This window comes from Saccopteryx leptura, chromosome 2 (assembly GCF_036850995.1).
Source record: "Saccopteryx leptura isolate mSacLep1 chromosome 2, mSacLep1_pri_phased_curated, whole genome shotgun sequence".
In the NCBI taxonomy this organism is placed as follows: Eukaryota; Metazoa; Chordata; class Mammalia; order Chiroptera; family Emballonuridae; genus Saccopteryx; species Saccopteryx leptura.
Genome location: NC_089504.1, coordinates 267722639 through 267749110, shown reverse-complemented (window position 1 = coordinate 267749110; position 26472 = coordinate 267722639). Strand labels below are relative to the sequence as shown.

The 26472-nt window shown below is 38.5% G+C and overlaps 1 protein-coding gene across 1 annotated transcript in view; it reads right to left on the bottom strand.

The window, feature by feature from the left end:
- HMCN1 (hemicentin 1) overlaps positions 1–26472 on the bottom strand; it is a 412067-nt gene that overhangs the window by 118516 nt on the left and 267079 nt on the right. The window contains exons 43-52 of the mRNA XM_066361732.1: positions 25847–25969; positions 24498–24659; positions 19729–20010; positions 18205–18372; positions 13752–13865; positions 13107–13193; positions 10169–10360; positions 5651–5824; positions 4286–4399; positions 2888–3033 (exon numbers count right to left, since the gene is read on the bottom strand). Coding sequence (XP_066217829.1) covers positions 2888–3033; positions 4286–4399; positions 5651–5824; positions 10169–10360; positions 13107–13193; positions 13752–13865; positions 18205–18372; positions 19729–20010; positions 24498–24659; positions 25847–25969 — 1562 coding nt within the window. The remainder of the gene's footprint in view (positions 1–2887; positions 3034–4285; positions 4400–5650; positions 5825–10168; positions 10361–13106; positions 13194–13751; positions 13866–18204; positions 18373–19728; positions 20011–24497; positions 24660–25846; positions 25970–26472) is intronic.

Sequence of the window (26472 nt, the reverse complement as noted above, 5' to 3'; positions counted from 1 at the left end):
TCTGTATTTTTGTTCAAGATCCAAGCAAAATTCCAAGATACGAGTTGTGATTTGGGAAGCTGCTGCTAGTTGGCGCGTTGGCTCATGGGTCCAGTATCGGCAGTTTGATATACAAGTTGACTGACTTACGAGTTCGGTTACAGAACGAATTAAATTCGCATCTCAAGGTACCACTGTACTTATTTCCCATAATCTTTTGGGACAGTTCATTCTCTACCCACAACCTTTAAATATAGGAGCCCCCCAGGGCTTAAACCTTGGACCTCTTTTCTTTCTGTCTAAGCTCACTTTCCTATGTGATCATGCAAAATCTTGGACTTATCTTTTTTTTTTTTTTTTTTTTTGTATTTTTCTGAAGCTGGAAATGGGGAGGCAGTCAGACAGACTCCCGCATGCGCCTGACCGGGATCCACCCGGCATGCCCACCAGGGGGCGATGCTCTGCCCATCCTGGGTGCTGCTCTGTCGCAACCAGAGCCACTCTAGCACCTGGGGGCAGAGGCCAAAGAGCCATCCCCAGCACCCAGGCCATCTTTTGCTCCAATGGAGCCTTGGCTGTGGGAGGGGAAGAGAGAGACAGAGAGGAAGGAGAGGGGGAGGGGTGGAGAGGCAGATGGGCGCCTCTCCTGTGTGCCCTGGCTGGGAATTGAACCTGGGACTTCTGCACGCCAGGCTGACGCTCCACCACTGAGCCAACCGGCCAGGGCCTGGATTTATCTTTAACTCACTCTTTTCTTCCCATCCTGCTACAATCATCATTCAAGGAACCACCAACTCTCTTCTGGACCACTGCAGTAAGTTCCAATCTTGACCATCTCTTTGTTCTCCAAATAAAGAAGCAATGTAATCCTTTTAAAATCTTAAGTCAGAATATATCACTCTTATGTTTAAAATTTTCCAATGGCTTCCCATCAAAATAAAGGCCAACTGGTCTACCAGGCAGTATAACTTGGCTCTCCATTAATCTTCTGTTCACATCTTCTGTGTTCTCATGGATCACTGCACTCCAACCAAAATGCCTCAATGCCTTTGTTCTTGACATTCTCTCTACTGTAGCATATTTTCCCCTCAGATATGTTTGCTTCCTTCACTTTCTTTGAATTTCTGCTCAGGTATCACCTTATCAGTGAGACCTTCACTATATAAATAAGAGATCACACTCCCTGTCTCTCACATTCCTTCTTGACTGAATTTTCTCCATAACATCTACCTCATATGGCACTTTATATGTTTTACTGGTATGTTCGTTTAGTTTTTCTCTCCCCAAACTTTATATGAACACAAATCTTTCTCTTTTTTCTTCATAGCTGTACCTGCTACACCTAAAACAAGGTCTTCACAATAGTATTATATGCTCAATAAATAATGTAGGATGCAATGAATCATTATGGCATTACATCACTTATGTAAAAGTAGTATAATTGAAAAGTTCTATGCTAAACAGAAACTTCAAAGTATGAATAAAATCATCTTAAAGACTGTATCAAAACTTATTAGGGCTAACATCTGGTGATTTTCACAAAAAAAAACCCACCATTTTGCTCAAATGGTGTCATTTGAAAATGAAATACTAAAGAAAGGATATGGACAATAAACAACAAAAATATCCAGTATTTTTTGGACACATTCAAGGAAACCAAACCCAAACCCTAAAAGGATTTGCAGCTTAAAATATCACAACTGGATCAATTTCAGAGTCTGAATTTGAAACTTTAACTATTCATTTTTTTAAAAAACAAAACCTGCCTCAGTGCTAGTGCAATTCTAGTCATTACCTAATTTTAATGTGTGCATGTGTCTCTGTGTGTGTGCATATAGAGTAACTACAAAGGATGAAAAGACTTTAGATATAATTAGAAATATAATAAGGTTTCAAGGAGAAAGAAATAATTTGTTTCCAAGTAAACTCATATAGATTTAATATTGTACCATGAAGTGTGCTTGTAGTCAGGAAAGAAACTGTAAACAGAACATGGTGGGAGTTCCTTATTTTTCCTTTTGTAATGGTTTCCAGATGAAACTTGCTTATTTTATAAGAGATGATTTTTTTTCCTAGTTGCCAGTATTGCAAAATCCATCTGTGATCTGAAAAAATAAAGCTATATCTTTCTGTGAAGTCATGACTCTGACCTGAACTTCTACAATTGGATTTAACTGACCATTTGGTTGATTATGTGCAAAACAGGACAAAGAGCTGCTTAGCCATGTCCCATCTGTATGAAGCACAGTCTTAACGGCAGCTAAAAAGAATCTATTTTGGTTTAAAACACCAGCACACTTCTTAAAAACATGCATGGAAGAAAATAAGTTGAATGAGAAATGAGAGTGTGTGGTCTGAAAGTCAGATCACATAACTGAAGAATGTGCTTTTCCTTTAAAGTTTCTCATTGCCCCCCCCCCCCCCCGTTAATGTGTTGGGTGCTTAACCATCCCATTTAGCTTTCTGCCTTCATCATCGAATGTTAAAAATGTTACCTTTTGTAAAAGAGAGGTGTTAACAGAAAGTTCTGATTAAGCTTAATACCTATGTTACGTCTATCATTATAACCTGGTTCAGCACTGTTTTTATGTTTCTTCTCCACGAAGCATATTTACACTTAAAACCAAAGAACACAAAAACCAGTCCCCAGTGGGGAGGTGGCTAAATTTTCATCAACTTCTAATGTACACAAAGACGATCCTTTTCAATGATGGAATGATACTAATATAATTGAACACAGTTCAAGTGTTTTTATAGTTTCGTATTCTAGGAGCATGAGATTAGGCTAGTTTTAAGGTCACAATGATTCTCTGAGTTACTTGTGTCTATTTTCACTATAGTATTATGATTTAATTGACCATTTTCTTATTTAAGAAACCATGAGCAAATGAAAAATCCTGTGACTGGCCTGTCCATCCTTGTACCAGCTGAGGGAGGCAGAAGGGACTGCATAGGCTTCACATTCCAAGGTCAGGGTGGTGTTCACTTTGATCTTCACTTCTTTGGGGGAAAGGCCTGGCCCCAGGAGGTCCCCTTTATTGATTATGGGTGGAACTGCATAAAAACAAATATAAAACTGTTAAACATTGGTTCTTTTAAATACATGGAATCTGATGAAAATCACATTGAGTGTCACTTTGCAAGAAAATAAGGAAATAACTGAAGCATTTTCTATGCTTCCCTTTCATCAAGAATCCAAATTAGGGCCCTGGCCGGTTGGTTCAGTAGTAGAGCGTTGGCCTGGCGTGCAGGAGTGCCAGGTTCGATTCCCGGCCAGGGCACACAGGAGAAGCGCCCATCTGCTTCTCCACCTCTCCCCCTCTCCTTCTTCTCTGTCTCTCTCTTCTCCTCCCACAGCCAAGGCTCCATTGGAGCAAAGTTGGCCCAGGCGCTGAGGATGGCTCTGTGGCCTCTGCCTCAGGCGCTAGAGTGGTTTTGATTGCGGCAGAGCGATGCCCCAAGATGGGCAGAGCATCGCCCCCCTGGTGGGCATGCCGGGTGGATCCCGGTCGGGCGCATGCGGGAGTCTGTCTGACTGCCTCCCCGTTTCCAACTTCAGAAAATAAAATAAATTAAATAAATAAATAAATAAATAAATAAAATTTTTTAAAAAAAGGAATCCAAGTTAGCGTCTTACGGAAGGGTAATGCTCAGATATAGAATGTGAGGGAGAGTATCATTCTCCTGTTGTCATTATAATACTGACAATGAGGCTGGTGTCCTTCCCAGACAGTTAGTTTCATTTGTTCCAGGTCCCCAGACACAGTCTGAGCATAACTCATAAAAATGCATTTTATTGGTCATTAAAAAGACTGATTAACTAAGGACAACCAGAAAAATAGCCTTCCTTTTTTTTAAAAAAAACAAACAAATCTTGAAGTGTTGGCACTATTAATAGTAGTATTAGCTTTACTTTTTATTTACAGCTCAATGTAGAGTGGATCAACCCACAGTCACTGAACTTATCCTAGACTGTTGATTACAGTATGTGTATTTAAACAATAATTTTGTGCATGAAACTACTGCGACTTAGCCCAGAGGGTAATTCAGAAGGCAAAATACAAAAACTTAAGGAAGTGTCACTGGCAAATTCTCCAACGAGATGTCAGTGAGTAAACTGAGTGGGCTCTTTACATCTTTAAGCAAATGAAGTCGTGGCCACAATGCTTAATTCAACATCCACCTTCATGAAGCAAGCTGCATAGACAATAATCTTTCATAGCTGAGGACCCATATTGGAAAACAAAATTGAAAGAGTTAGATAACATAGAAAAAATATGAAACACCGTGTTCTCTCAGAACTTACTGTAGACCTTCACTTCATAGTACTTTATCATTTCCCCCGCCTCATTCGTGGCCACGCAAGAGTACCTTCCCGCGTGGTCCTCCTGTGCATTGAGGATCTGCAGCGTTCTGCCTCCTGCAAAATCATGGAACACCAAAGAATCTCTGAAGTCACAGTGGCAGCAGAGTACGTGCCAACTACCAAGGTTTTAATTCTTACTATTACTACATTTCTTCTGTATGCCAACTCTGTAATAGATATTTAACACAAGACAAACTCCAAAACTGATAGACACTGCATGGCTATCTCATGCTCATTCTGACCCTCCCATGCCTCTGTACACATTCTAGCTAAGATCCCTCTTTCACTCTCTTCATAAATAGGTCTCTGCCTTAGTCATCTTCTTCCTCCCCTCTACCTGACTTATCACTAGAGATTGGTCTTGCTAAACTATAGTTTTTATTTTGGTACATTTCTCTCTAAACATCTTCAATAGTCCTCAACTGACTAAAATATAAAGTCAAAACTCTTTAATCCAGGCATACAAAACATGACTCCAATGTTCCTTCCTTATCTCTTCTCTGTATCAGACACACATAACACACATATGCACACTGTCTCCACTCATTCGGGAGGTAAGGAGTCTAATTATTATTACTTATACATGAACAGGCCATTCTAATTTTATACCTTTCCCACACTAGTCATCCTGACGGATCTGAAACCTCTCCTCACTATTTTCCAGAAAACAAAATTTCTTTAATGTTTGGTTGAAGTTCTGACTGCAACATGCATTTCCTAACCACATTAGCCCAAAGCGGCCATCCTTTCTTTTGTATTCTTATAAACCTTGTCACTACTTCATTAATCATGCCCCATGACTATTCATAACCCATGATCATTCATGCATTCAGTGTTGTTAATTAACTTTCCCACGTTTATCTCTCCTCCACATAAGACTGTAAATTTCTTAAAGCCAGTGATTATAATTTTTAATTACTTCTATTTTCACATATATTGCTAGGTATTGATGAGGAATACATAAACTCAATCTAAATACTTACCTTCAATTCAAAAATAAATAAATCTCTACCCTTTTTTTTTGGCATTCCACATAATATATTTTAGCAATTAATTACATAGTGGCATTTATTGATTTGCCTTTTCATTTAGATATGTTACTAGTCTTTCAAAAAGTGATTCCAGGTACTTTAGATTTCAGTATATCTATGAATAATTTTTACAAATTAAAATATCAATAGAATATAACACAACCGACAACATATACAATTCTATTAAAAAACACACACACACACCAATGATTCTGCTTTTCTACAATAGTTGATGGTGGAAATGCACTTCGGGAATCTGAAGTTAGCTAATTACCTGGGAGAATACGAATATTTCGGTTGGACTCTAAAGGCGTTCCGTCCTTAAACCAGGTGATGGAGGCTGGAGGATGTGAGTAGGCTTCGCAGACCAAAGACGTGGGGCTGTTAAGAATAACAGTTACATCTTCAGGGCTGCCATCACCATCAACACCAGCAATAGTAGGCGACACTAAAAAAGATTTAAAATGCAATTAAGGAACTCTACTTAGAAGTTTCTCCATTCACATATCTATTCCTGTATTTCTGAATTTCCACTGCCCTTATTTCTGTAATTCCGTTACCTAACAATTTCCGAAAACGATTGATTGTTGCTCGTATTCCATACAAAAGCAGTGAGAACCTCCAAAAGGCTCACAGGGTAATGAAAAAGGAATCCTACCAGACCGTGATAAGAGCAATAATGGGAATTTTGGTGCAGGATATACGGAGGCCGAGCTTGCATTCATCCAATCCGGGGAGTGGGTGTGAGGACTCCCATTGAAGAAGGCTTCCTAAAGGAGACCTCAGAGTGAGCCTTCAAGAATGAGTGGTAGTTATAAAGTGAAAAAGGGAGATGAGTAAGAAGAGGGAACGTATCAGGAGCAGAGGAATGCTAATGAGGGGCAAGCAGGGGATGTATAAAGGATGGATTCAAGGGGGTCAATGCTGGAAGCAAGGGTAACAGAAGCAGGTACATTTGTTTCATACAAGCTCACGAGGGACTGAACTAGAGCACTGAAGGGAGGCACAGAGAGGAGGGAGCAACTAAAGCAATACTTAGGAAGCCAACCGGTGGGTTTGATGATAGAATTTGGGGATCTGGGGAAACCAATGTCAAAGATCATTTCCAGTTTTCTTGCTTGGGAACCTAGATAAACTGCAGTAAAACAACATAAATGGGAAATAGGGAAAGACTGGCTCATTTAGGAGGAAAAGGAAGTTTGTTTAGTTCCGAATATCTTGAATTTTTAGTGGTCATGAATATTCCAGGTAGAAATGTCTAACAAACAATGGTATATAGAAATCCAAACCTTGGGAAGAAGACCCGGGTTACAGATACAGATTTTAAAAATCACTAGTTCATAGGCCAATTCATAAGTTTATTACTCAAAGAGACTCTCTAGAGAGAAATAAGCAGCAAAATAAAGACAAAACACTAGGGCTGTGGTTGGCAAACTCATTAGTCAACAGAGCCAAATATCAACAAGTACAATGATTGAAATTTCTTTTGGGAGTCAATTTTTTTTTTGGGGGGGGAACAGAGAGAGAGTCAGAGAGAGGGATAGATAGGGACAGACAGACAGGAATGGAGAGAAATGAAAAGCATCAATCATCAGTTTTTCGTTGCGACACCTTAGTTGTTCATTGACTGCTTTCTCATATGTGCCTTGACCGCGGGCCTTCAGTGGACCGAGTAACCCCTTGCTCAAGCCAGCGACCTTGGGTCCAAGCTGGTGAGCTTTGTTCATACCAGATGAGCCCGCGCTCAAGCTGGCGACCTCGGGGTCTCGAACCTGGGTCCTCTGCATCCAAGTCTGATGCTCAATCCACTGCACCACCGCCTGGTCGGGTGAGAGCCAAATTTTTTTTGTGTGTTTTTTTTGTTGTTTTTAAAAAATTTTTTTTTTTATAGGGACAGAGAGAGAGTCAGATAGAGGGATAGACAGGGACAGACAGACAGGAATGGAGAGAGATGAGAAGCATCAATCATCAGTTTTTCGTTGCGACACCATAGTTGTTCATTGATTGCTTTCTCATATGTGCCATGACCGCGGGCCTTCAGCAGACTGAGTAACCCCCTGCTCGAGCCAGTGACCTTGGGTCCAAGCTGGTGAGCTTTTTGCTCAAACCAGATGAGCCCACGCTCAAGCTGGCAACCTCGGGGTCTTGAACCTGGGTCCTTTCGCATCCCAGTCCGACACTCTATCCACTGCGCCACCGCCTGGTCAGGCGAGAGCCAAATTTTTTAACCTTAAACTATACAGGTAGGTACATTCCTTATCGGGGTAGCACCTGCACGTGGTATTTTGTGAAACAGCCACACTCAAGGGGCCAAAGAGCTGCACGTGGCTCGCGAGCCGCAGTTTGCCGACCACTGCCGAGGGGATTGAGTAAGAGTCCACGAAGGACAGAGAAAGGGAGTGACCAAATGTGTGCGAGGAGAACTAGGGAACAACTCTCTCAAGAAGAAAGTAATAAATAATGTCCAAATCACTAAGAGAAGAATTGAATAATATTTGTGGGATCTAGTAAAAGGGTAGTCTGCTACAGCAGGGTCAATCATGGTGTGGGTGGAAGCCTGTTTTTAGTGGGATAAGAACTAAATACAGGGAGTGGTTACAATATGAAGTGACAGAGACAGCAGAAGGTGAAGTTGCAGGTTAAGGAGGATGATCGGAATGACTCATACCAGAGAAGGGAGAAAGATGCAAGGTCAAGGGCATACGTGCAAGCAGTAACTGAGAACGAGAGGGATAACTCATCACCTGGGAAAAGAAAGGGGAGAGACTCTGAATTATGGCTGGGTGGATTGGAAGTTGCAAACACACACACTTCTCAATTTTAGGAAGTTGGAGGAAAAGGGCTTTGATTCAAACCCTTCAGTCTTCAGTGAATAAGGGAGAATGACAAGAAATAGATAAGTAACTAAAAAGGGGCAGGGGTTGGTGAAGGGGTGTAGTCAGAGAGCATGACTGGGGACAGCAGGTCAGATTTCAATCACAGCAACGGGCTGCAGAGAGTTTTAAATCAGGTTTCTAGAGGACAGAGGATAGAAGTTAGCCATGAGTTACTACTGGGAGGTGAGTCAGTGGTGGTAGGAAGAGTCGTGAGACACTTATTATCCAAGAGAAGCAATGAACTGCAGGAGAGGAGAGGAAACCCAGGGCTGGGCGTCTGTCTTTCATACACTGATGGTGTGCAGGGAGCTGGGTGTGTTAGGAGACAAATGGATCATGAAGTTTCATTCATAATTATCCATGCATTTGCTATTTCAATGCTCTATTAGGTGCTGGGGCCTAATCTTTTACAAGATAAAAAGGGGTCTACCTTGAAGAATTTATATTTGTATATAATTATTACCCCTATATACTATTCATTTGATACTCTACATTATCCAGTATTTTGATCTAATGTTTCTTGCATACATATGTCTTCTAGTCAATTAGAATGTAAGCCATCTGAGGGCCATGTCCTAAATGGAAGGTTTCTGTGTGTGGGACTATGTATTGCCAAAAGAGTCTAGCTGATAACTACAAAAATAAACCAAAACAGCTGCAAAAACGTGCACATTCAAATATACTTGGTTTTAGTAGAATGAAGGTATTTTGACATTAGTAATCAAATACAATACAGTTAGGTGGTATGTTTTGAATTTCAAAACTGAGCAGAAATTAAGAATCTATTGCAATGTAATTCCTGAGACATACGCATAACTTTGACGCCTCACGAACTAAGTGTACAGTTATTTTACCATGCCTATGCCATCTTTTTTTTTTCATGGTGTATTTTTTATTGCTCTCAAAGGGCTTAGTATTCAAGAACACAAGCTAATTTGTGTTAAATCAGAAGGAAATCATGTGAGATTTAAAACTTACACCCGTGGTCTCATCTCCATTTTAACCTAGAAGTCTTCATAGCTCGGTCACTGACTCAACAGATATTTACACATTAGATATTAACTTCAAGTGGAAGTTATCTGGGAAAAAGAACTACTAATTAAATGGTAAGAGATCTAAATTTGCATTTTCCAGATTATGTATCCACATGGCAGTACCCTTTGATTTTCTTCCTTTAAAATTTTTTTGGGATTAGTGAATGAGCAAATGACATGGGTAAGCATACATCAGTGCAGATGAGCAGAATATTATGTGAAGGAAATGGAAATCTAAGGTCATCCGCTCACCCAGTAGAACACATGTTCTGCTCACAGCATTGCTACCCATTGGGAAAGGGCAGCAGAGGAGATGTGTTTTAAGGCAAAGCAAAGCAGCTTCTTAAATAAAAGCATTTTAAAGCTGTTGTGTTTTGTTTCAATCTTTTTACCTCACGAGGAATTGTGTTCATTTGCTATCACTCGTGAGCAGGTGTAACATGTGGTGGGCTACTCTGCATGTACTCTCCCTCATCATAGGCAGCAAACAGATTTCAGTATGGACAGTTACCAATATGGCAGAGTCCCACAGAGAATGGATACAGTGTTTCAGGTTGAGCCTTTTTCACTTTTGACCTGCTTCTCTTTGACCAGCATATATTTAATTTACCCTTTACTACTGCGTATTTAACATTGATCTTGATCACAGTGGTGTCCCTAGCATAAAACACAGTACCTGGAACATAAGATGTATTCCAAATGCAATGAATGTATGCCGGAATTAATTAATAAAAGAAGACAGCAAATGTCCCCGGGCACTGGTCTTCCTTAAATAATGAAATTCAATGGAAGAAATATTAAGGAAACAGAAAAGGAAAAGAAGAGAATTTAGCCTGTCGTCATGTCTGATTCTTCAAGACCTGAAGCAATGCTTATACTTACCCAGCACATTAAGACTGAAACTTCTGCTCTTGTCACCAGCTGTGTTAGAAGCCAAACATGTATATCTCCCAGTGTGTGACACTTGAGCATTAGTGATTTGAAGAAAACGGCCACCAGACAACCTGTGATGGGTGTCATCTTCTTGGAGGAGCTGCCCATCTTTGTGCCATGTAATTTCTGGCATTGGGTTCCCTGAAACAAAAAGCCATTTCTGTGAGCTGGCTGTAATCTCAGGTCTACAAGTAATAGCTGAAAGAAGGCATGTCACTCATTTGTCTTTTTAAATATCCCACTTCTGAAACAATTCAGTAACTATTCATTCCAAAAAAAATTTCATACTTAACCTAATTTATAATAATAATAATCATGTTGTGATTAAAAAATAAAGATTGAAAATCATTTTCAAATGATTAGTTCTTATCTATAAGTGAAATAATTCTAAATTAGACTGTATGTTTAACTAAATTTATATCATATCTTAGACTATTACAATGAAATATTTTCATAGCAAAGTACACTTAATAAAGAATGGAGCTTATATTTTTATTAAAATTATTACTCACAAATACCTTGGCATTCTTATGAAATTTTAAAATAATATTTTATATTTTTGATAGCTATATAAAAGGAAAAACCTTTAACTAAGTAATTTAATAAGGATATTTTGAATTTATACTGGGATTCTAGCATAGAAATATAGATAGATAAATAGATAGAGATACAGAGTAATCTTTTCTTTAATATTTATAGCCTACATGGAAATACACTTTATATTTATTTTAACATGGGACTTGTGTTAAATATTAACATTTAAATTGCTCAAATAAATTAAAAAAAAATTAAAACCATAAAAGCAAGTTCTGTTAAGAAAGAAGGATAGTATGATATTATATTAAAACTGGAAGGCTTAGCTATACTGGCTGTGACCTTTGTCCTATGGCCCTGACCAGACAGGGAGTTGCTGCCTGCCCTACTGCTGAGGGTATCACACAGTCCTGTCCAACTAGGAAGCCTTACCAGAAAATCCAGGCAATGATGGAGCCTACCTTACAGATGCATTTGTGCAGAAAACAAAACCAGCAGTTTTGTCCAACTGTTCCCAGCCAACAGCAACACCCACCCCCAACATCAAAGCTCAGGCAGTGGCTTCACCCAAACAGATAACATAATGGAAAGCTCTACCCACCTTAGGACTCACCTAGCTGAGAACCCTAGTATGAGCTAAATGCGGAAGGGTTGTCTCTGCTAAAATAAATGTATAAAGTCTGGAAGAGGAGACTCGTTATTCAAATGTGCAGATACCAACATAAAAAAAGAACAAAAACAGGTAAACATGACACCACCAGTGGAAAGTAATAAAGCTTCAATAACTGTTCTTAAAGAAATAAAAATCTATCAACAGTCTGACAAACAACTCAGAATAGTCCTCTTAAAAGAAGTTCAGTGAACCATAAAAAACAGACAACTTTAACAAAATTAGGAAAACAATGTATGAGTAAAATGAGAAGTTCAACAAAGAAATAGAAGCCATCAACAAAACAGAACCTAGAGCTGAAGAATAGAATGACTGAATGGAAGAATTTAAAAGAGAGCTTCAACATTAGACTTGATCAAGCAGGAGAAAGAACTGTGAACTTTCCAAGTTTCATCAAATCACAAAATAAGAACAAAATAATAAAAGGGAACAAAAGATCTACAAAACAATTAACAAAATGGTAACAGTAAGGCTTTGCCTATCAATAGTTACTTTAAAAGTAAATGGATTAAAATCCCTAATCAAAAGACAGAATAGCTGAATGGATAAAAAACAAGATGCAGCAATATGCCACCTACACAAAACTACTCTAGCTTTAAAGATGCGTTCATGTGACTGACAGTGAACAGATGTGTAAAGATACTTCAAGAAAATGGTAATCAAAGGAAAGCAGAGGTAGGCCATACTTATGTCAGACAATAAAGACTTTAAGCTAAGAGTGGTAAAAACAAAAAAAAATCAAAGCCCATTATATAATGAAAAAGGGATCAATCCATCAAGAACATGTAATAGTAAATATTTATGCACCAATATCAGAGCACTTAAATATAAAAAGCAAATACTAACAGAACTGAAAGGAAAACTAAAAAGCAATCCAATAATAGTTGGGGGCTTTAATATCCCTCTCTCAACAACGGGTAATCATCCAGTCTGAGAATTAATAACAAAACAGAGGATTTGAAAAACACCATCGACTTAACAGACACATACAGAACACTGCATCCAACAATGGCAGAATATAAATTCTTCTCAAGGACACATGGAACATTTTCGAGGACAGATCATATGTTAGACCACAAAACAAGCCTTAGCAAATTTTAGATAATTGAAATCATACCAAGTATCTTTTCGTCTGACCACACTAGTTGAAACTAGAAACCAACAACAGGAGGAAAGCTGGAATATTCACAAATAAACAACATGGAAATTAAACATGTTAACCAAAGGCAACACTTCGTTTTTGGGTAATCCCCATTGTCAGTAATGCCATCCTTCCACCCACACTCCTACTTACTTATTTGAAATGAAATTTAAGAAAACAGGAAAAGAAAAGGAAGGTACAACCTTCAATCAACAGTGAAGAAACCGAATAAAGAGGTGGGCAGAGAAACTCTACATTCAAATCATAGCAGAATTAAAAAAAAATAGTTCATTGGATTGAAAGAAAAGGCCACCTTTGCTTTGTCTCTCCCTTAACCCCTTCCTTCCATGAAGGAATTTCTTTTTTATCACTGCAGAGTCTGAGCAGTTTCCTCCTACATTTCTACCAGCTCTACTGGACTGGAATTCAATTTTAAATGCACATTACAGCAGCGAGAATTTTCCTCAACCAATGAAGATATGTGGTGGGGACAAAGAACGGTGACTGGGGGAGCAGTAGAAGCATCATGGGTGGCCCCTTACCTGTCACCTCACAAGTCAGTGTAACACTCTGTTTCTCTTTGACCTTCACATCTTCCAATGTATTTTCTCCCACAATGCGAGGTGGTACTGAAAAAAAAAGTAACAGTTTTAACCATAGAACAGTAGGACTGTTAATGCATAGGCATCTAAGTTCCTGTTTTTCTTAATCTTTAGAGCAAAACCCCCAATTCTCCTATTTGATGACTAGAATAATGTTACAATATCATTTGATCAACTAATTTTAAGATGTATTAAAAAGTAATATGTCATGAATTCAATCATATAATAAATTTTATAGTAATGTAAATCATAAAGTCTGGGTAAACATATGTCAACAAATCAGTAAGACTATTTATTAGATCTTTGTTTTTCCCACTCCAATGGTAAGAAGCACACATGTTAAGTTATCGGAGTCTTAGCATTTTGTTGAACAATTGTGAACAAACAGGATATGAAATTTTACCCATTTTAATCCAACTGATTACTTCCAAATTGCTCCAGCACTGAGTTCTTGACAACAGTGACAGTCCAGGGGCCAAAGAATATATAAATGTGAGATCAAGCTATAGATAAATTTTACTCTGGTTCCAGAAGGCATTTAAGCCAACTAGATTTTTTACTAGATATTACAAATTATATAAATACCTAATACTGAAAGTCCAAAGAGTTTTCTTTCTTCACCAGCTGCATTCCTTACAACACACGTATATTGGCCAGCGTCTTCCATTCTGGTCTGCATCAACCGCAGAGCCCTACCTCCTGGAGAACAAACCACCAGATGACTCAGAAAGCAGTCTGAAACGTTCTAAGTTGTCCAACTGATGCTCAACATAGATAAAATACAATCAATAGGCTTCAAAGGTCTTTAAATGAATTGAGGTCAAGTTTTTAAATCACATGTTTTTAGGTCTACATGAAACAAAATAGGCCCTGGCCGGTTGGCTCAGTGGTAGAGCGTCGGCCTGGCATGCAGGAGTCTTGGGTTCGATCCCCGGCCAGGGCACACAGGAGAAGCGCCCATCTGCTTCTCCACCCCTCCCCCTCTCCTTCCTCTCTGTCTCTCTCTTCCCCTCCTACAGCCAAGGCTCCATTGGAGCAAAGATGGTCCACGCACTGAGGATGGCTCTGTGGCCTCTGCCTCAGGCGCTAGAATGGCTCTGGTTGCAACAGAGCGACGCCCCAGATGGGCAGAGCATCACCCCCTGGTGGGCGTGCCAGGTGGATCCCGGTTGGGCACTGACTGCCTCCCGGTTTCCAACTTCAGAAAAATACAAAAAAAGAAAGAAACAAAATAGATAATACAAGAAGAATTTTCTGGATTGATGGATAAAAAAGTAAACAACACTAAGTGACAGCAAGCAAGAAATGGCATTTCACAAAAGTGATATTTGAACATAACCTTAAAAGCTAAGTATACTTTAATTCACAGTGGAGTTAAGAGGCTTCATTGTAGGTAGAGCAGGAATGAGGATATAGAGATAGAAAGGAGATATGAGAGGTGGTCCCTTAAGCAGAGCAGGTGGAGAAAGGGTGACAGATAGTCTAACTGAGTATGGCCAGATTCTGTAGGCCCTTGAGCGCTATGCTATGGAATCTAGGTGTTGTGTTCACTAAAGGTTATGGAAATGTGTAAACAAACAAAAAAAAGGTCATGATATGATTTGTGCTTTACATCCTGTGATGGGGATGTTTAGAAAAAAAATAATTCCTAGGAAGCCACTGAATATATAAAATGTAATTGTTAGGAAGAGGACTACACCAGCAACCCAGATATGGGTGATAATAATATGTAACAGATACTTGAAACTAGGAGGTCTAGCCACCAGTTTTCAATTGAGTTTCATGGAATCCTAGAATTATCTATATCAAAATTTATGGGAGGGGGCCACTTCATTCACTAGTACAACTCTGTTAGTTTGTTTTTTATATTTTGAACTTCTATGCAATGTTTTGTTTGAAGAGAGGTTCTTCATCCTAGAAATATATATATAGACTGAGAATGAATGTGCCGAAGGGCGTACTTTGGAGGGAACTCCATGTGAGGACAGAAGAGGGGAAGCCAGCAAATGAGACAAACAAAGCCCTCAAGAGACTCACTAGAGACCCGCATTCCCAAAACCACTGGAAGAGAAGAGTTAAGTAAAAAATGTACATCATTTCATATATTTTGTAATAATTTCCTAGCTGGTATGTTTTTGCTTAGTACCCTGAATTTCAGTACTAAACAACTGAAATGATTAACATAAAAATTTCTTGTAAATATTCACCTAAAACTAAATTTGTCAGGAGTTTCCATCCCCCTTCTGTTTTTTTCAACAAAACAGGACATCACTGAGTTTTCCTATAAGCAACCTTCCCATCCTCAAGCCACTGAAAGGTGAACTTATTTTCTTTTTTTTTTTTTTTTTTTGAACTTACTATCTTATTTAGACAAACAAAGCTGATTACCTGAATTAGGTCCTTTTTTTTTATTCCAATTGAGTTTACATACACAAAGTTGAATACAGAAATGATCTAAACACATCAAAAACTTGTGTTAATTAGGAAAAGATTTAAGCACTGACTGCTACTACAGATTAGTGAGACCAGAACACTACTCCAGTGGTAAGATATGAAAACAATCCAACTTTCATGAGTCATTGCTGGCTTGGCCAACCTCAACCTCATAAGTCTCATGATCTTTCTTTTTCTCTTTGTTTCCTTGACTTTTCACTTAATCCAGCAAAAACAAAAACAAAAACAAACAAACAAACAAAAAGGTCTGACAGTTCATTATACTTATACAGAGATGTTTCTTGTACCTATTAAATTTTTATAGAAGTTACCTCTTCTTGGCACATGTCTTAACAATAATAGAGACTTCACCAGAGTACTGCTTTCAGAAAAATCTCAAGAGGACTAATCTTAATGAAACAGAAGTGTGCACCAGACTGAGGACCACACGAGACATATGCCATTCATTTGGTGCTCATTCATCTGTTGCACAACACCCATGTCGGACTGTAAAACTGAATGAGTCCCTTGGCAGCACCACAAGGTGAAATACTTTCACTGTGTTCGCTCAGGGATCTCCAGCTGCTGGTCAAGCAAAACAAAACTAAAGGAAACCCAAACACCACTTCTGTGCGTCTATAATAAGCCACGGCAAGGCTTTCAAACTTGCGTTTTTCATTTCTGGGAGCTCTGATGTAGCTATTACATTTAATAAGAGTGCCTACTCTTTTAGCAATTGAAAACTGAAAAATGAGAGAATAATTTCAAGACAAGAAGATAACGTGTTCAGATTTTGGGTCACCAAATTGTAACAACATCTTTTGCATTGACTATTATTTCCTAAGACCAACAGGACCTGGGAGTCGATGAAAATGAAAGCATCATAATAAGAACATAGGGATGTCTCCCAGGACAGGAAGACCCCAAACATTTTACCTGGTTGTCTATGATAATAATCACTAGCATGTATTGGATGCCTACCATTTAAGAAGGCACTGTGTTATTGCTTTATAAATATGACCTCAGTTTATCTTTACAAAAGCCCTACAAGGCAAATTCTATTTAATACCTTCACTTTGTGAGTAAAGAAACTAAAGTTTGCAATGTCAAGTAACTTGCTGAGGTCAGAAATGTAGTATTACAGGCAATGAATGAGGTTAATAGCAATTACATTTCTCATCAAGCTCCTATCATTTACAGAGTAAGATCTTGAAGAAGCAGAGGGCCCTCTGGATATTTTGACTCCAAACACTAGAAAAGATTCTTCTGAAAAGCATTCAAAAGTGGAACTTAATTTTGAACAATTTTGGGGGCAGGGAGCTTACTACTACGTATTAAAATAGCTTATCTTGATTTTAAACAATATACATATTTTAAAGTTGTTTCTATTCAGACCCCAATTTGTCCCTAGAATCTTCCATACACTGGCATTATTTTCTACTTTTGGAATTGGGCAGAACCAACATAATTCTTTTCTACACTACGTCTCTTCAACTATTTAAATTTCATTTCTACTATGTACCCATAAGGTTACATAGGATTTATTTTTTCCAAATTCGATACAATCAGACATAAATTATTTTGTAATCATTAACTACCATGCCTACCCTTTTTAAAAAATGTTGTCAATAAACCCTTCCTCTAGTTTTCCTAATACGCGAGTTAAAGCCAGAGTACAACTGGTCTCTTACTTTTCTTACTGGTGAAAATATATTTGACCAAAATATTGCATTTATTTTCTTGATAACCAGATTACACTGTTAGTGTACAATGAATAAACAGCACAATTTAGAGATCTTTTCATATGAAGAATGACACTAATTTTCATTATTGGTTTTTGAACTTCAGTGCAGGAGTTTAACTTTTGTTAGGTTATACTCAAACAGTTCATCAGATGTGTCTGAATTCTGATGTCTTCATTCAACATATTAGGTATTCTTCTAAGTATCCAAGCTTTTCATTAACCACAGTCTTGGACAAGAGTTTCTTCTTAGTGCATATTCAAACCATTACTAACAAGGGCCAATTGCAGATTCCTGTGGCATTCCCAAGACATCTCTCTCCGTGCCTAAACTGATCCATAAAGAAGAATCTAATAGATTTTCCTACCTATTTATATGAGAACTAAGCTTAATATCTTTTTTACAATAATAAAGTCTTAGCTCCCAGTAAAATTTTATATTGTAAATAGAAAACTCACTCAGATCAGAGTCATGAACAAGGTGAAATACTTGCTTATGAAGGTATATTATATAACATGGATCTTTCTAGATTCTGGTTTCAATATTGGTATTTCTTCTCATTCTTCACTTTTCAAATTGGCTAGTACTCATTGTAGTGTGACTGCTCTGACATCACCATAATTTAAGAAATAGCGAGTGCCAAGATTTCTTTTGTAAAGGGATCTACAGAGAATTCAGAGATTTTCCCCATTTCATATAGCTTCTGATGTCCTTCTAAATATTTTTTCTTAATATGATCAGTGGGTATTACAGCAAACAGCTAGATCAAAAGGAAATACAAGATAGGAAGGAATGAGAAATTAAAGGGAAATTGTGGCCAAGTGAAGAAAACCAGATTATCAGATGATGAGAAATTTTAATACCTGAGAGAATTCTCACAGAACTGCTAAGGCTGATGGGCCACCCATCTTTAAGCCATGTAATTGAAGGCAGAGGAATTCCTGAAGCTTCACAAGTCAGGGACACCGAGTTCTTTTCCACCACACTGATATTTTCAGGTGTCCCATGGTTTCCTATGATGCTTGGAGGGGCTGTAAGACAAAACAAGAAATGGAAAGGAAAATAGTTAATTTAAATCAAACTTGAAATTTTAAACAGGTTATTGTTAATAGTAAGACTTTCATTTTTGGTCAATAGTAAACAAAATAAGCAGTAACATCAAGGTCATTATTATTATTATTAGCAGTAGTATTTTAGTGTGATATTCTCTGAAATAAGAATCTTCTTCTATTCCCGGCCAGGGCACACAGGAGAAGCGCCCATTTGCTTCTCCACCCCTCCGCCGCGCTTTCCTCTCTGTCTCTCTCTTCCCCTCCCGCAGCCAAGGCTCCATTGGAGCAAAGATGGCCCGGGCGCTGGGCATGGCTCTGTGGCCTCTGCCTCAGGCGCTAGAGTGGCTCTGGTCGCAATATGGCAACGCCCAGGATGGGCAGAGCATCGCCCCCTGGGGGGCAGAGCACCGCCCCTGGTGGGCGTGCCGGGTGGATCCCGGTCGGGCGCATGCGGGAGTCTGACTGTCTCTCCCTGTTTCCAGCTTCAGAAAAATGAAAAAAAGAAAAAAAAAAGAAAAAAAAAATAAGAATCTTCCCCACTAAGAGCAATAAATGATTATGATTGTTATTTTTAAAAAGGTGAATGACTTTCTATGAGTCTCATCTTTTTTGAAAAGTCCCTAATATCAATTCATGGCTTTCTTATAGGAAGGATTTTCTAACAAAGAATTCTAATCCTAAATATTATAAATAACCTAACTCCTTTTATTTTTTACAATCTGATCTTGTTAGCTTCGGCTCAGACATTAGCTGCAAACTATAGAATATTAATATTGGACTTTGTGCAACTCCTATTTTGATTCAAGTTATAAGACTGTGTCTATTAAATTTATCATTGTTTCTATAGATTTCAAAATTGCAATTCAAATTATAGATGTATCCCTGAGAACAGATATGTCTGATCTATTCCTGATGACATTTATGACTCATAAATTAGAATATTAAAACTGGCTGCAGTAAAACTCATGACCATGTGATGCTGAGTCAGTAAGCTCTAAGGAGTCTAGGTTTATTAGACAGCTTATCTGGAAAACAAAGAATCAAAGAATATTAGTTTGAATATCATTGAAGCCAAAGTACTTGAAGATGACCATTATCTATTTCAATATGTGCTTTCTTAAAAGAATATCTAATATATGCTTATTTCAGCTAGGTAAGAAATGGGAGGTCAGGCACAGAAGGATAAGTGATGAGACTAATCTAGAGAAGTTGTGCATATATAGAAAATAATAGATAATAAATAAAAAAAACAACACTCAAGGCCTATATCTCCCATTCAGGATGCTACATATTTTATCACCAATGAATAGACTTACTAAGCTTCTCTATACTTACTATGTACACTTAAGTCATATTTTCTGTCAGTCATTCCTGCTACATTTATAGCAACACACACATAACGGCCTGTGTCAGAGACATGAACATTCTTCAGCTGGAGGACGCGACCTTCATCCAAGATTTCCATTCCCCTTCCCTTGGCCAAGGGGCGGCCATCTTTCATCCAGGTCACTGTCGGCTGAGGGATACCCTGCACCTCACACTCTAAGGAAACACTCTTCCCTCGAGTCACAATAATTTCAGTAGGGTGGCTGCCACTGTTGGATATGGTGGGTCGAACTGGATAAAAAAAAATGAGAGAGAAAAAACAAAATAGGAATTTTTTTCTTCAAGCATCACATAGAAATTTTCATCAGCCAAAGTTAAATTCATTTTTTTTAAAATAGATTTTATTTTTTTAGAGAAGTTTAAGGTTTATAGCAAAACTGCACAGAAAACATAGAGTTTTTATATAACCTGCCTCCGTATAAGCACAGCCTCCTCCAATATCAACATCCCGCACCACAGTGGGACATTTGTTTACACTGATGAGTATACAGACAGCATAATTTGTCAAGGTCTACAGTTTACATGCAATTCACTCTTGGTGTTGTACAGTCTATGGATTTTGACAAATGTAGAAGACATGTATCCACCATTATAATATTATTCAGAATAGTTTCACTGCCCTAAAAATCCTCTGCGCTCTGTCTAGTCATCTCTCTGGCTCCCCAAGGCCCTGGCAAATTCTAATCTTTTTAAATTTATTTTTCCATTACTGTTTTCATTCAATATTATTTTGTATTAGTTTCTGGTGCACAGCATAGTGGTTAGGCAATCACATACTTTACAAAGTGGTCCCCCTGATATTTCAAGTACACACCTGGCAGCATACATAGATTGACTACAATATTATTGACTATAATCCCTATTCTGTACTTCAATCAGTGGTCCCTCATCTATCGTGGAGGTTAGGTTCCAGAACCCCCCCCCCCCCACGCCAGGCAAAAATCTGCAAAGTAGCAACCTTATATTTATTTTATTATTTATATATTTTTAAATTGTTTTCAATATATATATTTATATTTTCAATTTTTTAGGAGTAGAAAATGCTTATTTTACTGCAAAAATATTTAAAATAATAAATACATAAAAATACCTATATATGACAAAATCCTGCAATAAGCAAAAAATCCACACTACAAAATTAGATATATACAATTTAAAAATCCGCGATACAATGAGACCGGGAAAAGTGAACCGCGATATGGCGAGGAACAACTGCACTAATTTGTAGTTCTTAATCCCTTCACCGTTTTCCCCCAGCCCCCCAATTCACCTCCCCTCTGGCAACTTCTGTCTGTTCTCTGTATCTATAAGTCTGTTTCTATTTTGTTTATTTTGCTCTTTAGATTCCACACATAAGTGAAATGGTATTTGTCTTTCTTTGTCTGACTTATTTCACATAGTATAATATTCTCTAGGTCCATCTAAGGCTCCAGGGGTCCCTAAACTTTTTACACAGAGGGCCAGTTCACTGTCCCTCAGACCGTTGGAGGGCCGCCACATACAGTGCTCCTCTCACTGACCACCAATGAAAGAGGTGCCCCTTCCGGAAGTGCGGTGGGGGGCTGGATAAATGGCCTAAGGGGGCTGCATGCGGCCCGCAGGCCATAGTTTGGGGATGCCTGAAAGCTGTTGCAAATGGTAAGATTTTACTCTTTTTTATGGGTGACTAGTATTTCATTATATATATATCATCTCTTCTTTATCCACTAGTCTATTGGTGGGCACTTGGGTTGCTTCCACATCTTGGTTACTATAAATAATGTTGCAATAAACATAGGGGTGCCTATTTTCTTTTGAATTAGCGTTTCGGGTTTCTTTGGGCAAATACGCAGAGTGGAACTGCTGAGTCATGAGGCAGTCCCATTTTCAATTTTTTTTTTCCTTTTTTTACAGAGAGAGAATCAGAGAGAGGGATGGACAGGGACAGACAGAAACGGAGAGATGAGAAGCATTAATCATTAGTTTTTCGTTGCACGTTGCAACACCTTAATTGTTCATTGATTGCTTTCTCATATGTGCCTTGACCGCGGGCCTTCAGCAGACCGAGTAACCCCTTGCTCGAGCCAGCAACCTTGGGCTCAAGCTGGTGAGCTTTTTGCTCAAACCAGATGAGCCCTCACTTAAGCTGGCGACCTTGGGGTCTCGAACCTGGGTTTTCCGCATCCGAGTTTGATGCTCTATCCACTGCGGCACCACCTGGTCAGGCTTATTTTCAATTTTTTAAGGAACCTCAATACTGTTTTCTACAGTGGCTGTACCAATCTACATTCCCAACTGAAAGTAAACCAGGGTTCCCTTTTCTCCACATCCTCATCAACACCTACTGTTTGTTGATTTTAATTCATTTTTGATGTCAAAAGATGAACTGCTAAAGGAAGGCCTAGGACTAGCAGAGGCGGCATTGCTACACTGAGAGATGGGATTCTTCTCCATTGTCTCTAAATGAGATCATACCTAAAATAAAGCTATCAGCACAGTAAGGAAAGAATGCTGTGCTTCTGAGAAGTTATACAAATGCCTGAACTTACCATTTGCAGAAGTCTTTGTATTATTTTTTATTTTATTTTATTTTTTTTGTATTTTTCTGAAGTTGGAAATGGGGAGGCAGTCAGACAGACTCCCGCATGTGCCCCACCGGGATCCACCTGGCATGCCCACCAGGGGGCGATGCTCTGCCCATCTGGGGCATCGCTCTGCCGCAACTAGAGCCATTCTAGTGCCTGAGGCAGAGGCCATGGAGCCATCCTCAGCGCCCGGGCCCAACTTTGCTCCAATGGAGCCTTGGCTGTGAGAGGGGAAGAGAGAGACATAGAGGAAGGAGAGGGGGAGGGGTGGAGAAGCAGATGGGTGCTTCTCCTGTGTGCCCTGGCTGGGAATCGAACCCTGGACTCCTGCATGCCAGGCTGATGCTCTACCACTGAGCCAACCGGCCAGGGCCTGAAGTCTTTGTATTATTAATTTAAAAAAATATATGGTAGCTTTGCTCACAACCCAATGTCTATTACCAATTCCTTTCTCCCTTTCATCTTTACCACAGGAGGTGGAAAAGCTGGGACTCTCTCAGTCTCTTCTGAAAACTGAAGTTGCCACATGCATCTACTCAGGCCAATACAATCTAACTAAAGATATGCTGGTAGCATTGGGAGCTATGAATTTGAGGAGTTTTTAGCTCTCCTGGCAAAATCTAAAAAGACAGTTCTTTATTTTTAATAAGGTATAATTGGTATATAACATTATATCAGTTCTAGGTATACAATACTGTAATTTGACATCTATATGCACTGCAAAGTGATCACCACCAGAAGTCTGGTTATTACCTTTCACCATAAAATTGACCCCCTTTACCCATTTCACACCCTCCCAACACTTTCTCCTTTGGTAACCATCAATCTGTTCTCTGTATCTATGGGTTTGTTTCTGTTTAGTTTTGTTTATTTGTTTTCTTCCTCTTTTGTTTTTTAGATTTCACATAGGAGTGAAATCATACAGTATTTGCCTTCCTCCGTCTGATTTATTTCACTCAGCAAAATAACCTCAAGGTCCATCTGTGTAATAATGGCAGGGTTTTGATCTTTTTTGTGGCTGAATAGTCTTCAATTGTATACATATACCATATCTTCTTTACCTATTCATCCCCTGATGGACACTTAGGTTATTTCTATATTTTGACTATTATAAAAAATGCTCAATAAATACAGAGGTGTACATATCTTTTTGATGTAGTGTTTTCATAGTCCTTGGTTAAATACCTAGTGGACTAACTTGATCAAATGATAGTTCTAGTCTTAAGTTTTTGAGGAATCTCCATACTGTTTTCCACAGTGGATGCACCAATTTACATTTCCACCAACAGTGTACAGGGTTCCCTTTCCTACACAACTTCTCCAATGCTTATTATTACTATTATTTTTTGTCTTTTGATAATAGTGATTTCTAAGAGGTCTGAGGTGATATCATTGTGGTTTTGATTTGAATTGCTGTAATAATTAGTGATGTTGAACATCTTTTAATGATCTGTATGTCTTCTTTGGAAAAATGTCTATTCAGATCCTCTGCTCATTTTATAATCTTTTTTTTTTTTGGATGTTGGTAAGAAAGAAAATGTGACCAACTCCTATTACATACATGTGTGAGAAAAAAAATGGGACAGTGGTAGTAATCCTGTGTCCTCGTGCCATTCCTGTGATATTACAAGCCATGTGACCTCAGTTTTTCATGGAATCTTCTTGAAGCTTACGTTTTCATTAATGCAAAATGGGGGCCATTGTTTTGTTTCATACCACAACTCAGGTAAATATTCAATGAGATAACTACATATTTTAAACATTTTAAAATCTTATACAAATTAATTTTAAATGATATATTTTCATACACCCAATGTTACAATGCCATCCTTCCTCACCACACATGTCCACTAGACTGCCCCCAACAAATTACAGGCACAATCATGTGTCTGGCATCGCCAAGTGGGTTCAGAATGGACAGCTATATTGCTGAATGAATAACAGCCACAAATTAGTAACTGCTCTGATGATGTCAGCACAATTTAAATTTGAGGGTCTTCTGATAGGTATAACAACACAACTTGTTATGATAGGTATATTATAACAATATAAGATACTTGGAACGTATCTTAAAGTTGTGATGAAAAAGCAAAAGGGAAAGATGGAAATATTTCAAAGCCAATTGTGCCGAAGTCTGGCTAATCGATAACTTACTATAAACTTGCAGACTGTAGTCTTTCTTTGCGGTCCCAGCCACATTCGATGCCACGCATGTGTAAAGCCCTGCATCCGGTTTCTCAGCAATGGAAATCTGCAGCTGCCTGCCCCCGGATAAAGTTCTGACTCGGCCTGCAGAATCAGCCAGCACTGGGGAGCCTGCCAAGAAATCCAATGGCAGATCGTGAAGAAAACATACAATTTTCTGTTAAGTATGTACACTTATTTATTTACTTCCAGTTCCAGTACCTAAAAAGCCCATGGCACTGTAAAATAACTCTACACAAAAAAAGAAGAAGGAGAAGGAAGAGGAGCAGGAGAGGATGAAGAGAAGGAGGATGAAGAGAGGAAAAAGGAGGAGGAGGAAATATTTACTGAGAAAATCTGGAACATTTTGATAAATTTTCAAACAATATTGCATTTGAAAGAAAACATACTTAGAAAAATAAACAAAAATTCTTAAAACAGGAAAACCAAAAATGATTTTAAAATCAGCTAAACATTCAGATGATCTGTTACTTAATGGACACAAATAAATATTTGCCAATGAATAAATTGAAAATGTGTCTAATTGCAGAATTTAATCTTAACACACTTCACAAAACACAAATACAGCAATAATATTTGCTTTAGTAAAAAATTTTAAAGTAAAATAATAGTTCTTTTAATGGTGAATTCTTGATCATTATAGCTACCCTGCATCTGATTAAAGAACAATGCAGAAATTATTTTTTGGGTTTTTTTTTGTTTGTTTTTTTTTGTTTTTGTTTTTGTTTTTTTTTTTTCATTTTTCTGAAGCTGGAAACAGGGAGAGACAGTCAGACAGACTCCCGCATGTGCCCGACCGGGATCCACCCGGCACGCCCACCAGGGGCGACGCTCTGCCCCTCCGGGGTGTCACTTTGCCGCGACCAGAGCCACTCTAGCACCTGGGGCAGAGGCCAAGGAGCCATCCCCAGCGCCCAGGCCATCTTTGCTCCAATGGAGCCTTGGCTGCAGGAGGGGAAGAGAGAGACAGAGAGGAAGGAGGGGGGGGGGTGGAGAAGCAAATGGGCGCTTCTCCTATGTGCCCTGGCTGGGAATCCAACCAGGGTCCCCCCGCACGCCAGGCCGACGCTCTACCGCTGAGCCAACCGGCCAGGGCCACAGAAATTATTTTTCCTGGGGAAAGTTAGTCTCAAAATTGAAGATTTTCAGCTGCATAGAACAGAAGCTTCCAACTGCAACTTTAATAATTAATTATGCCCTTGGGAAGTTTGTTAAATTAACATATTTTCCAGATAAAATCCAAATTAATCTAATATATATATATTTAATTTTATAAATGTCAAAGAATGAAAACTGACCTTTCTTCTTCCAAATGAGATTTGGGGGTGGAACACCACTTGACTCACATAACAGACTAATGAGATTTCCTTCAATGACAGTAAGTTGAGCAAGTTCATCAGAACCATAAATATTTGGTGGTACTGAAAGATAAAAAAGAAGAAATAAAAAATACAAAATGCTATTTTTAACACTCATTTAATATAAAATTTCCCTATATTTTACAAGTTTTTAAAAAAGGTTTGCACCCAAATGACACAAAATAATTAGCACTTGAGGTCGACATACCAACACTACCACATTAAAAGCCAGTTGTAAGATGTACACTGACTACTTAATAGCAGACTTCCTATTTTAACAGAGAGAAATTTAATAATCAGACTATTTATAGTGGCATATAAAGAAGCTAATTTATTATAGATATTTAGATATCTTGCACCAAAACCTAAGTCACTTGCCAAGTCATCTGTACCTATCTGACTTTGATATCTGAGAGGCTGAACAGAATTGGAAAACAACTGGCATATATTGTATGTAAGACATAGCAAAGAAAGGAAACAAGGCATTTGATCTAAGAAACAGACCTGTTATCTACACTAGAATGCACAGCCTGCCTCACACTGGCCTCTAGATTCTCCTTGGAACA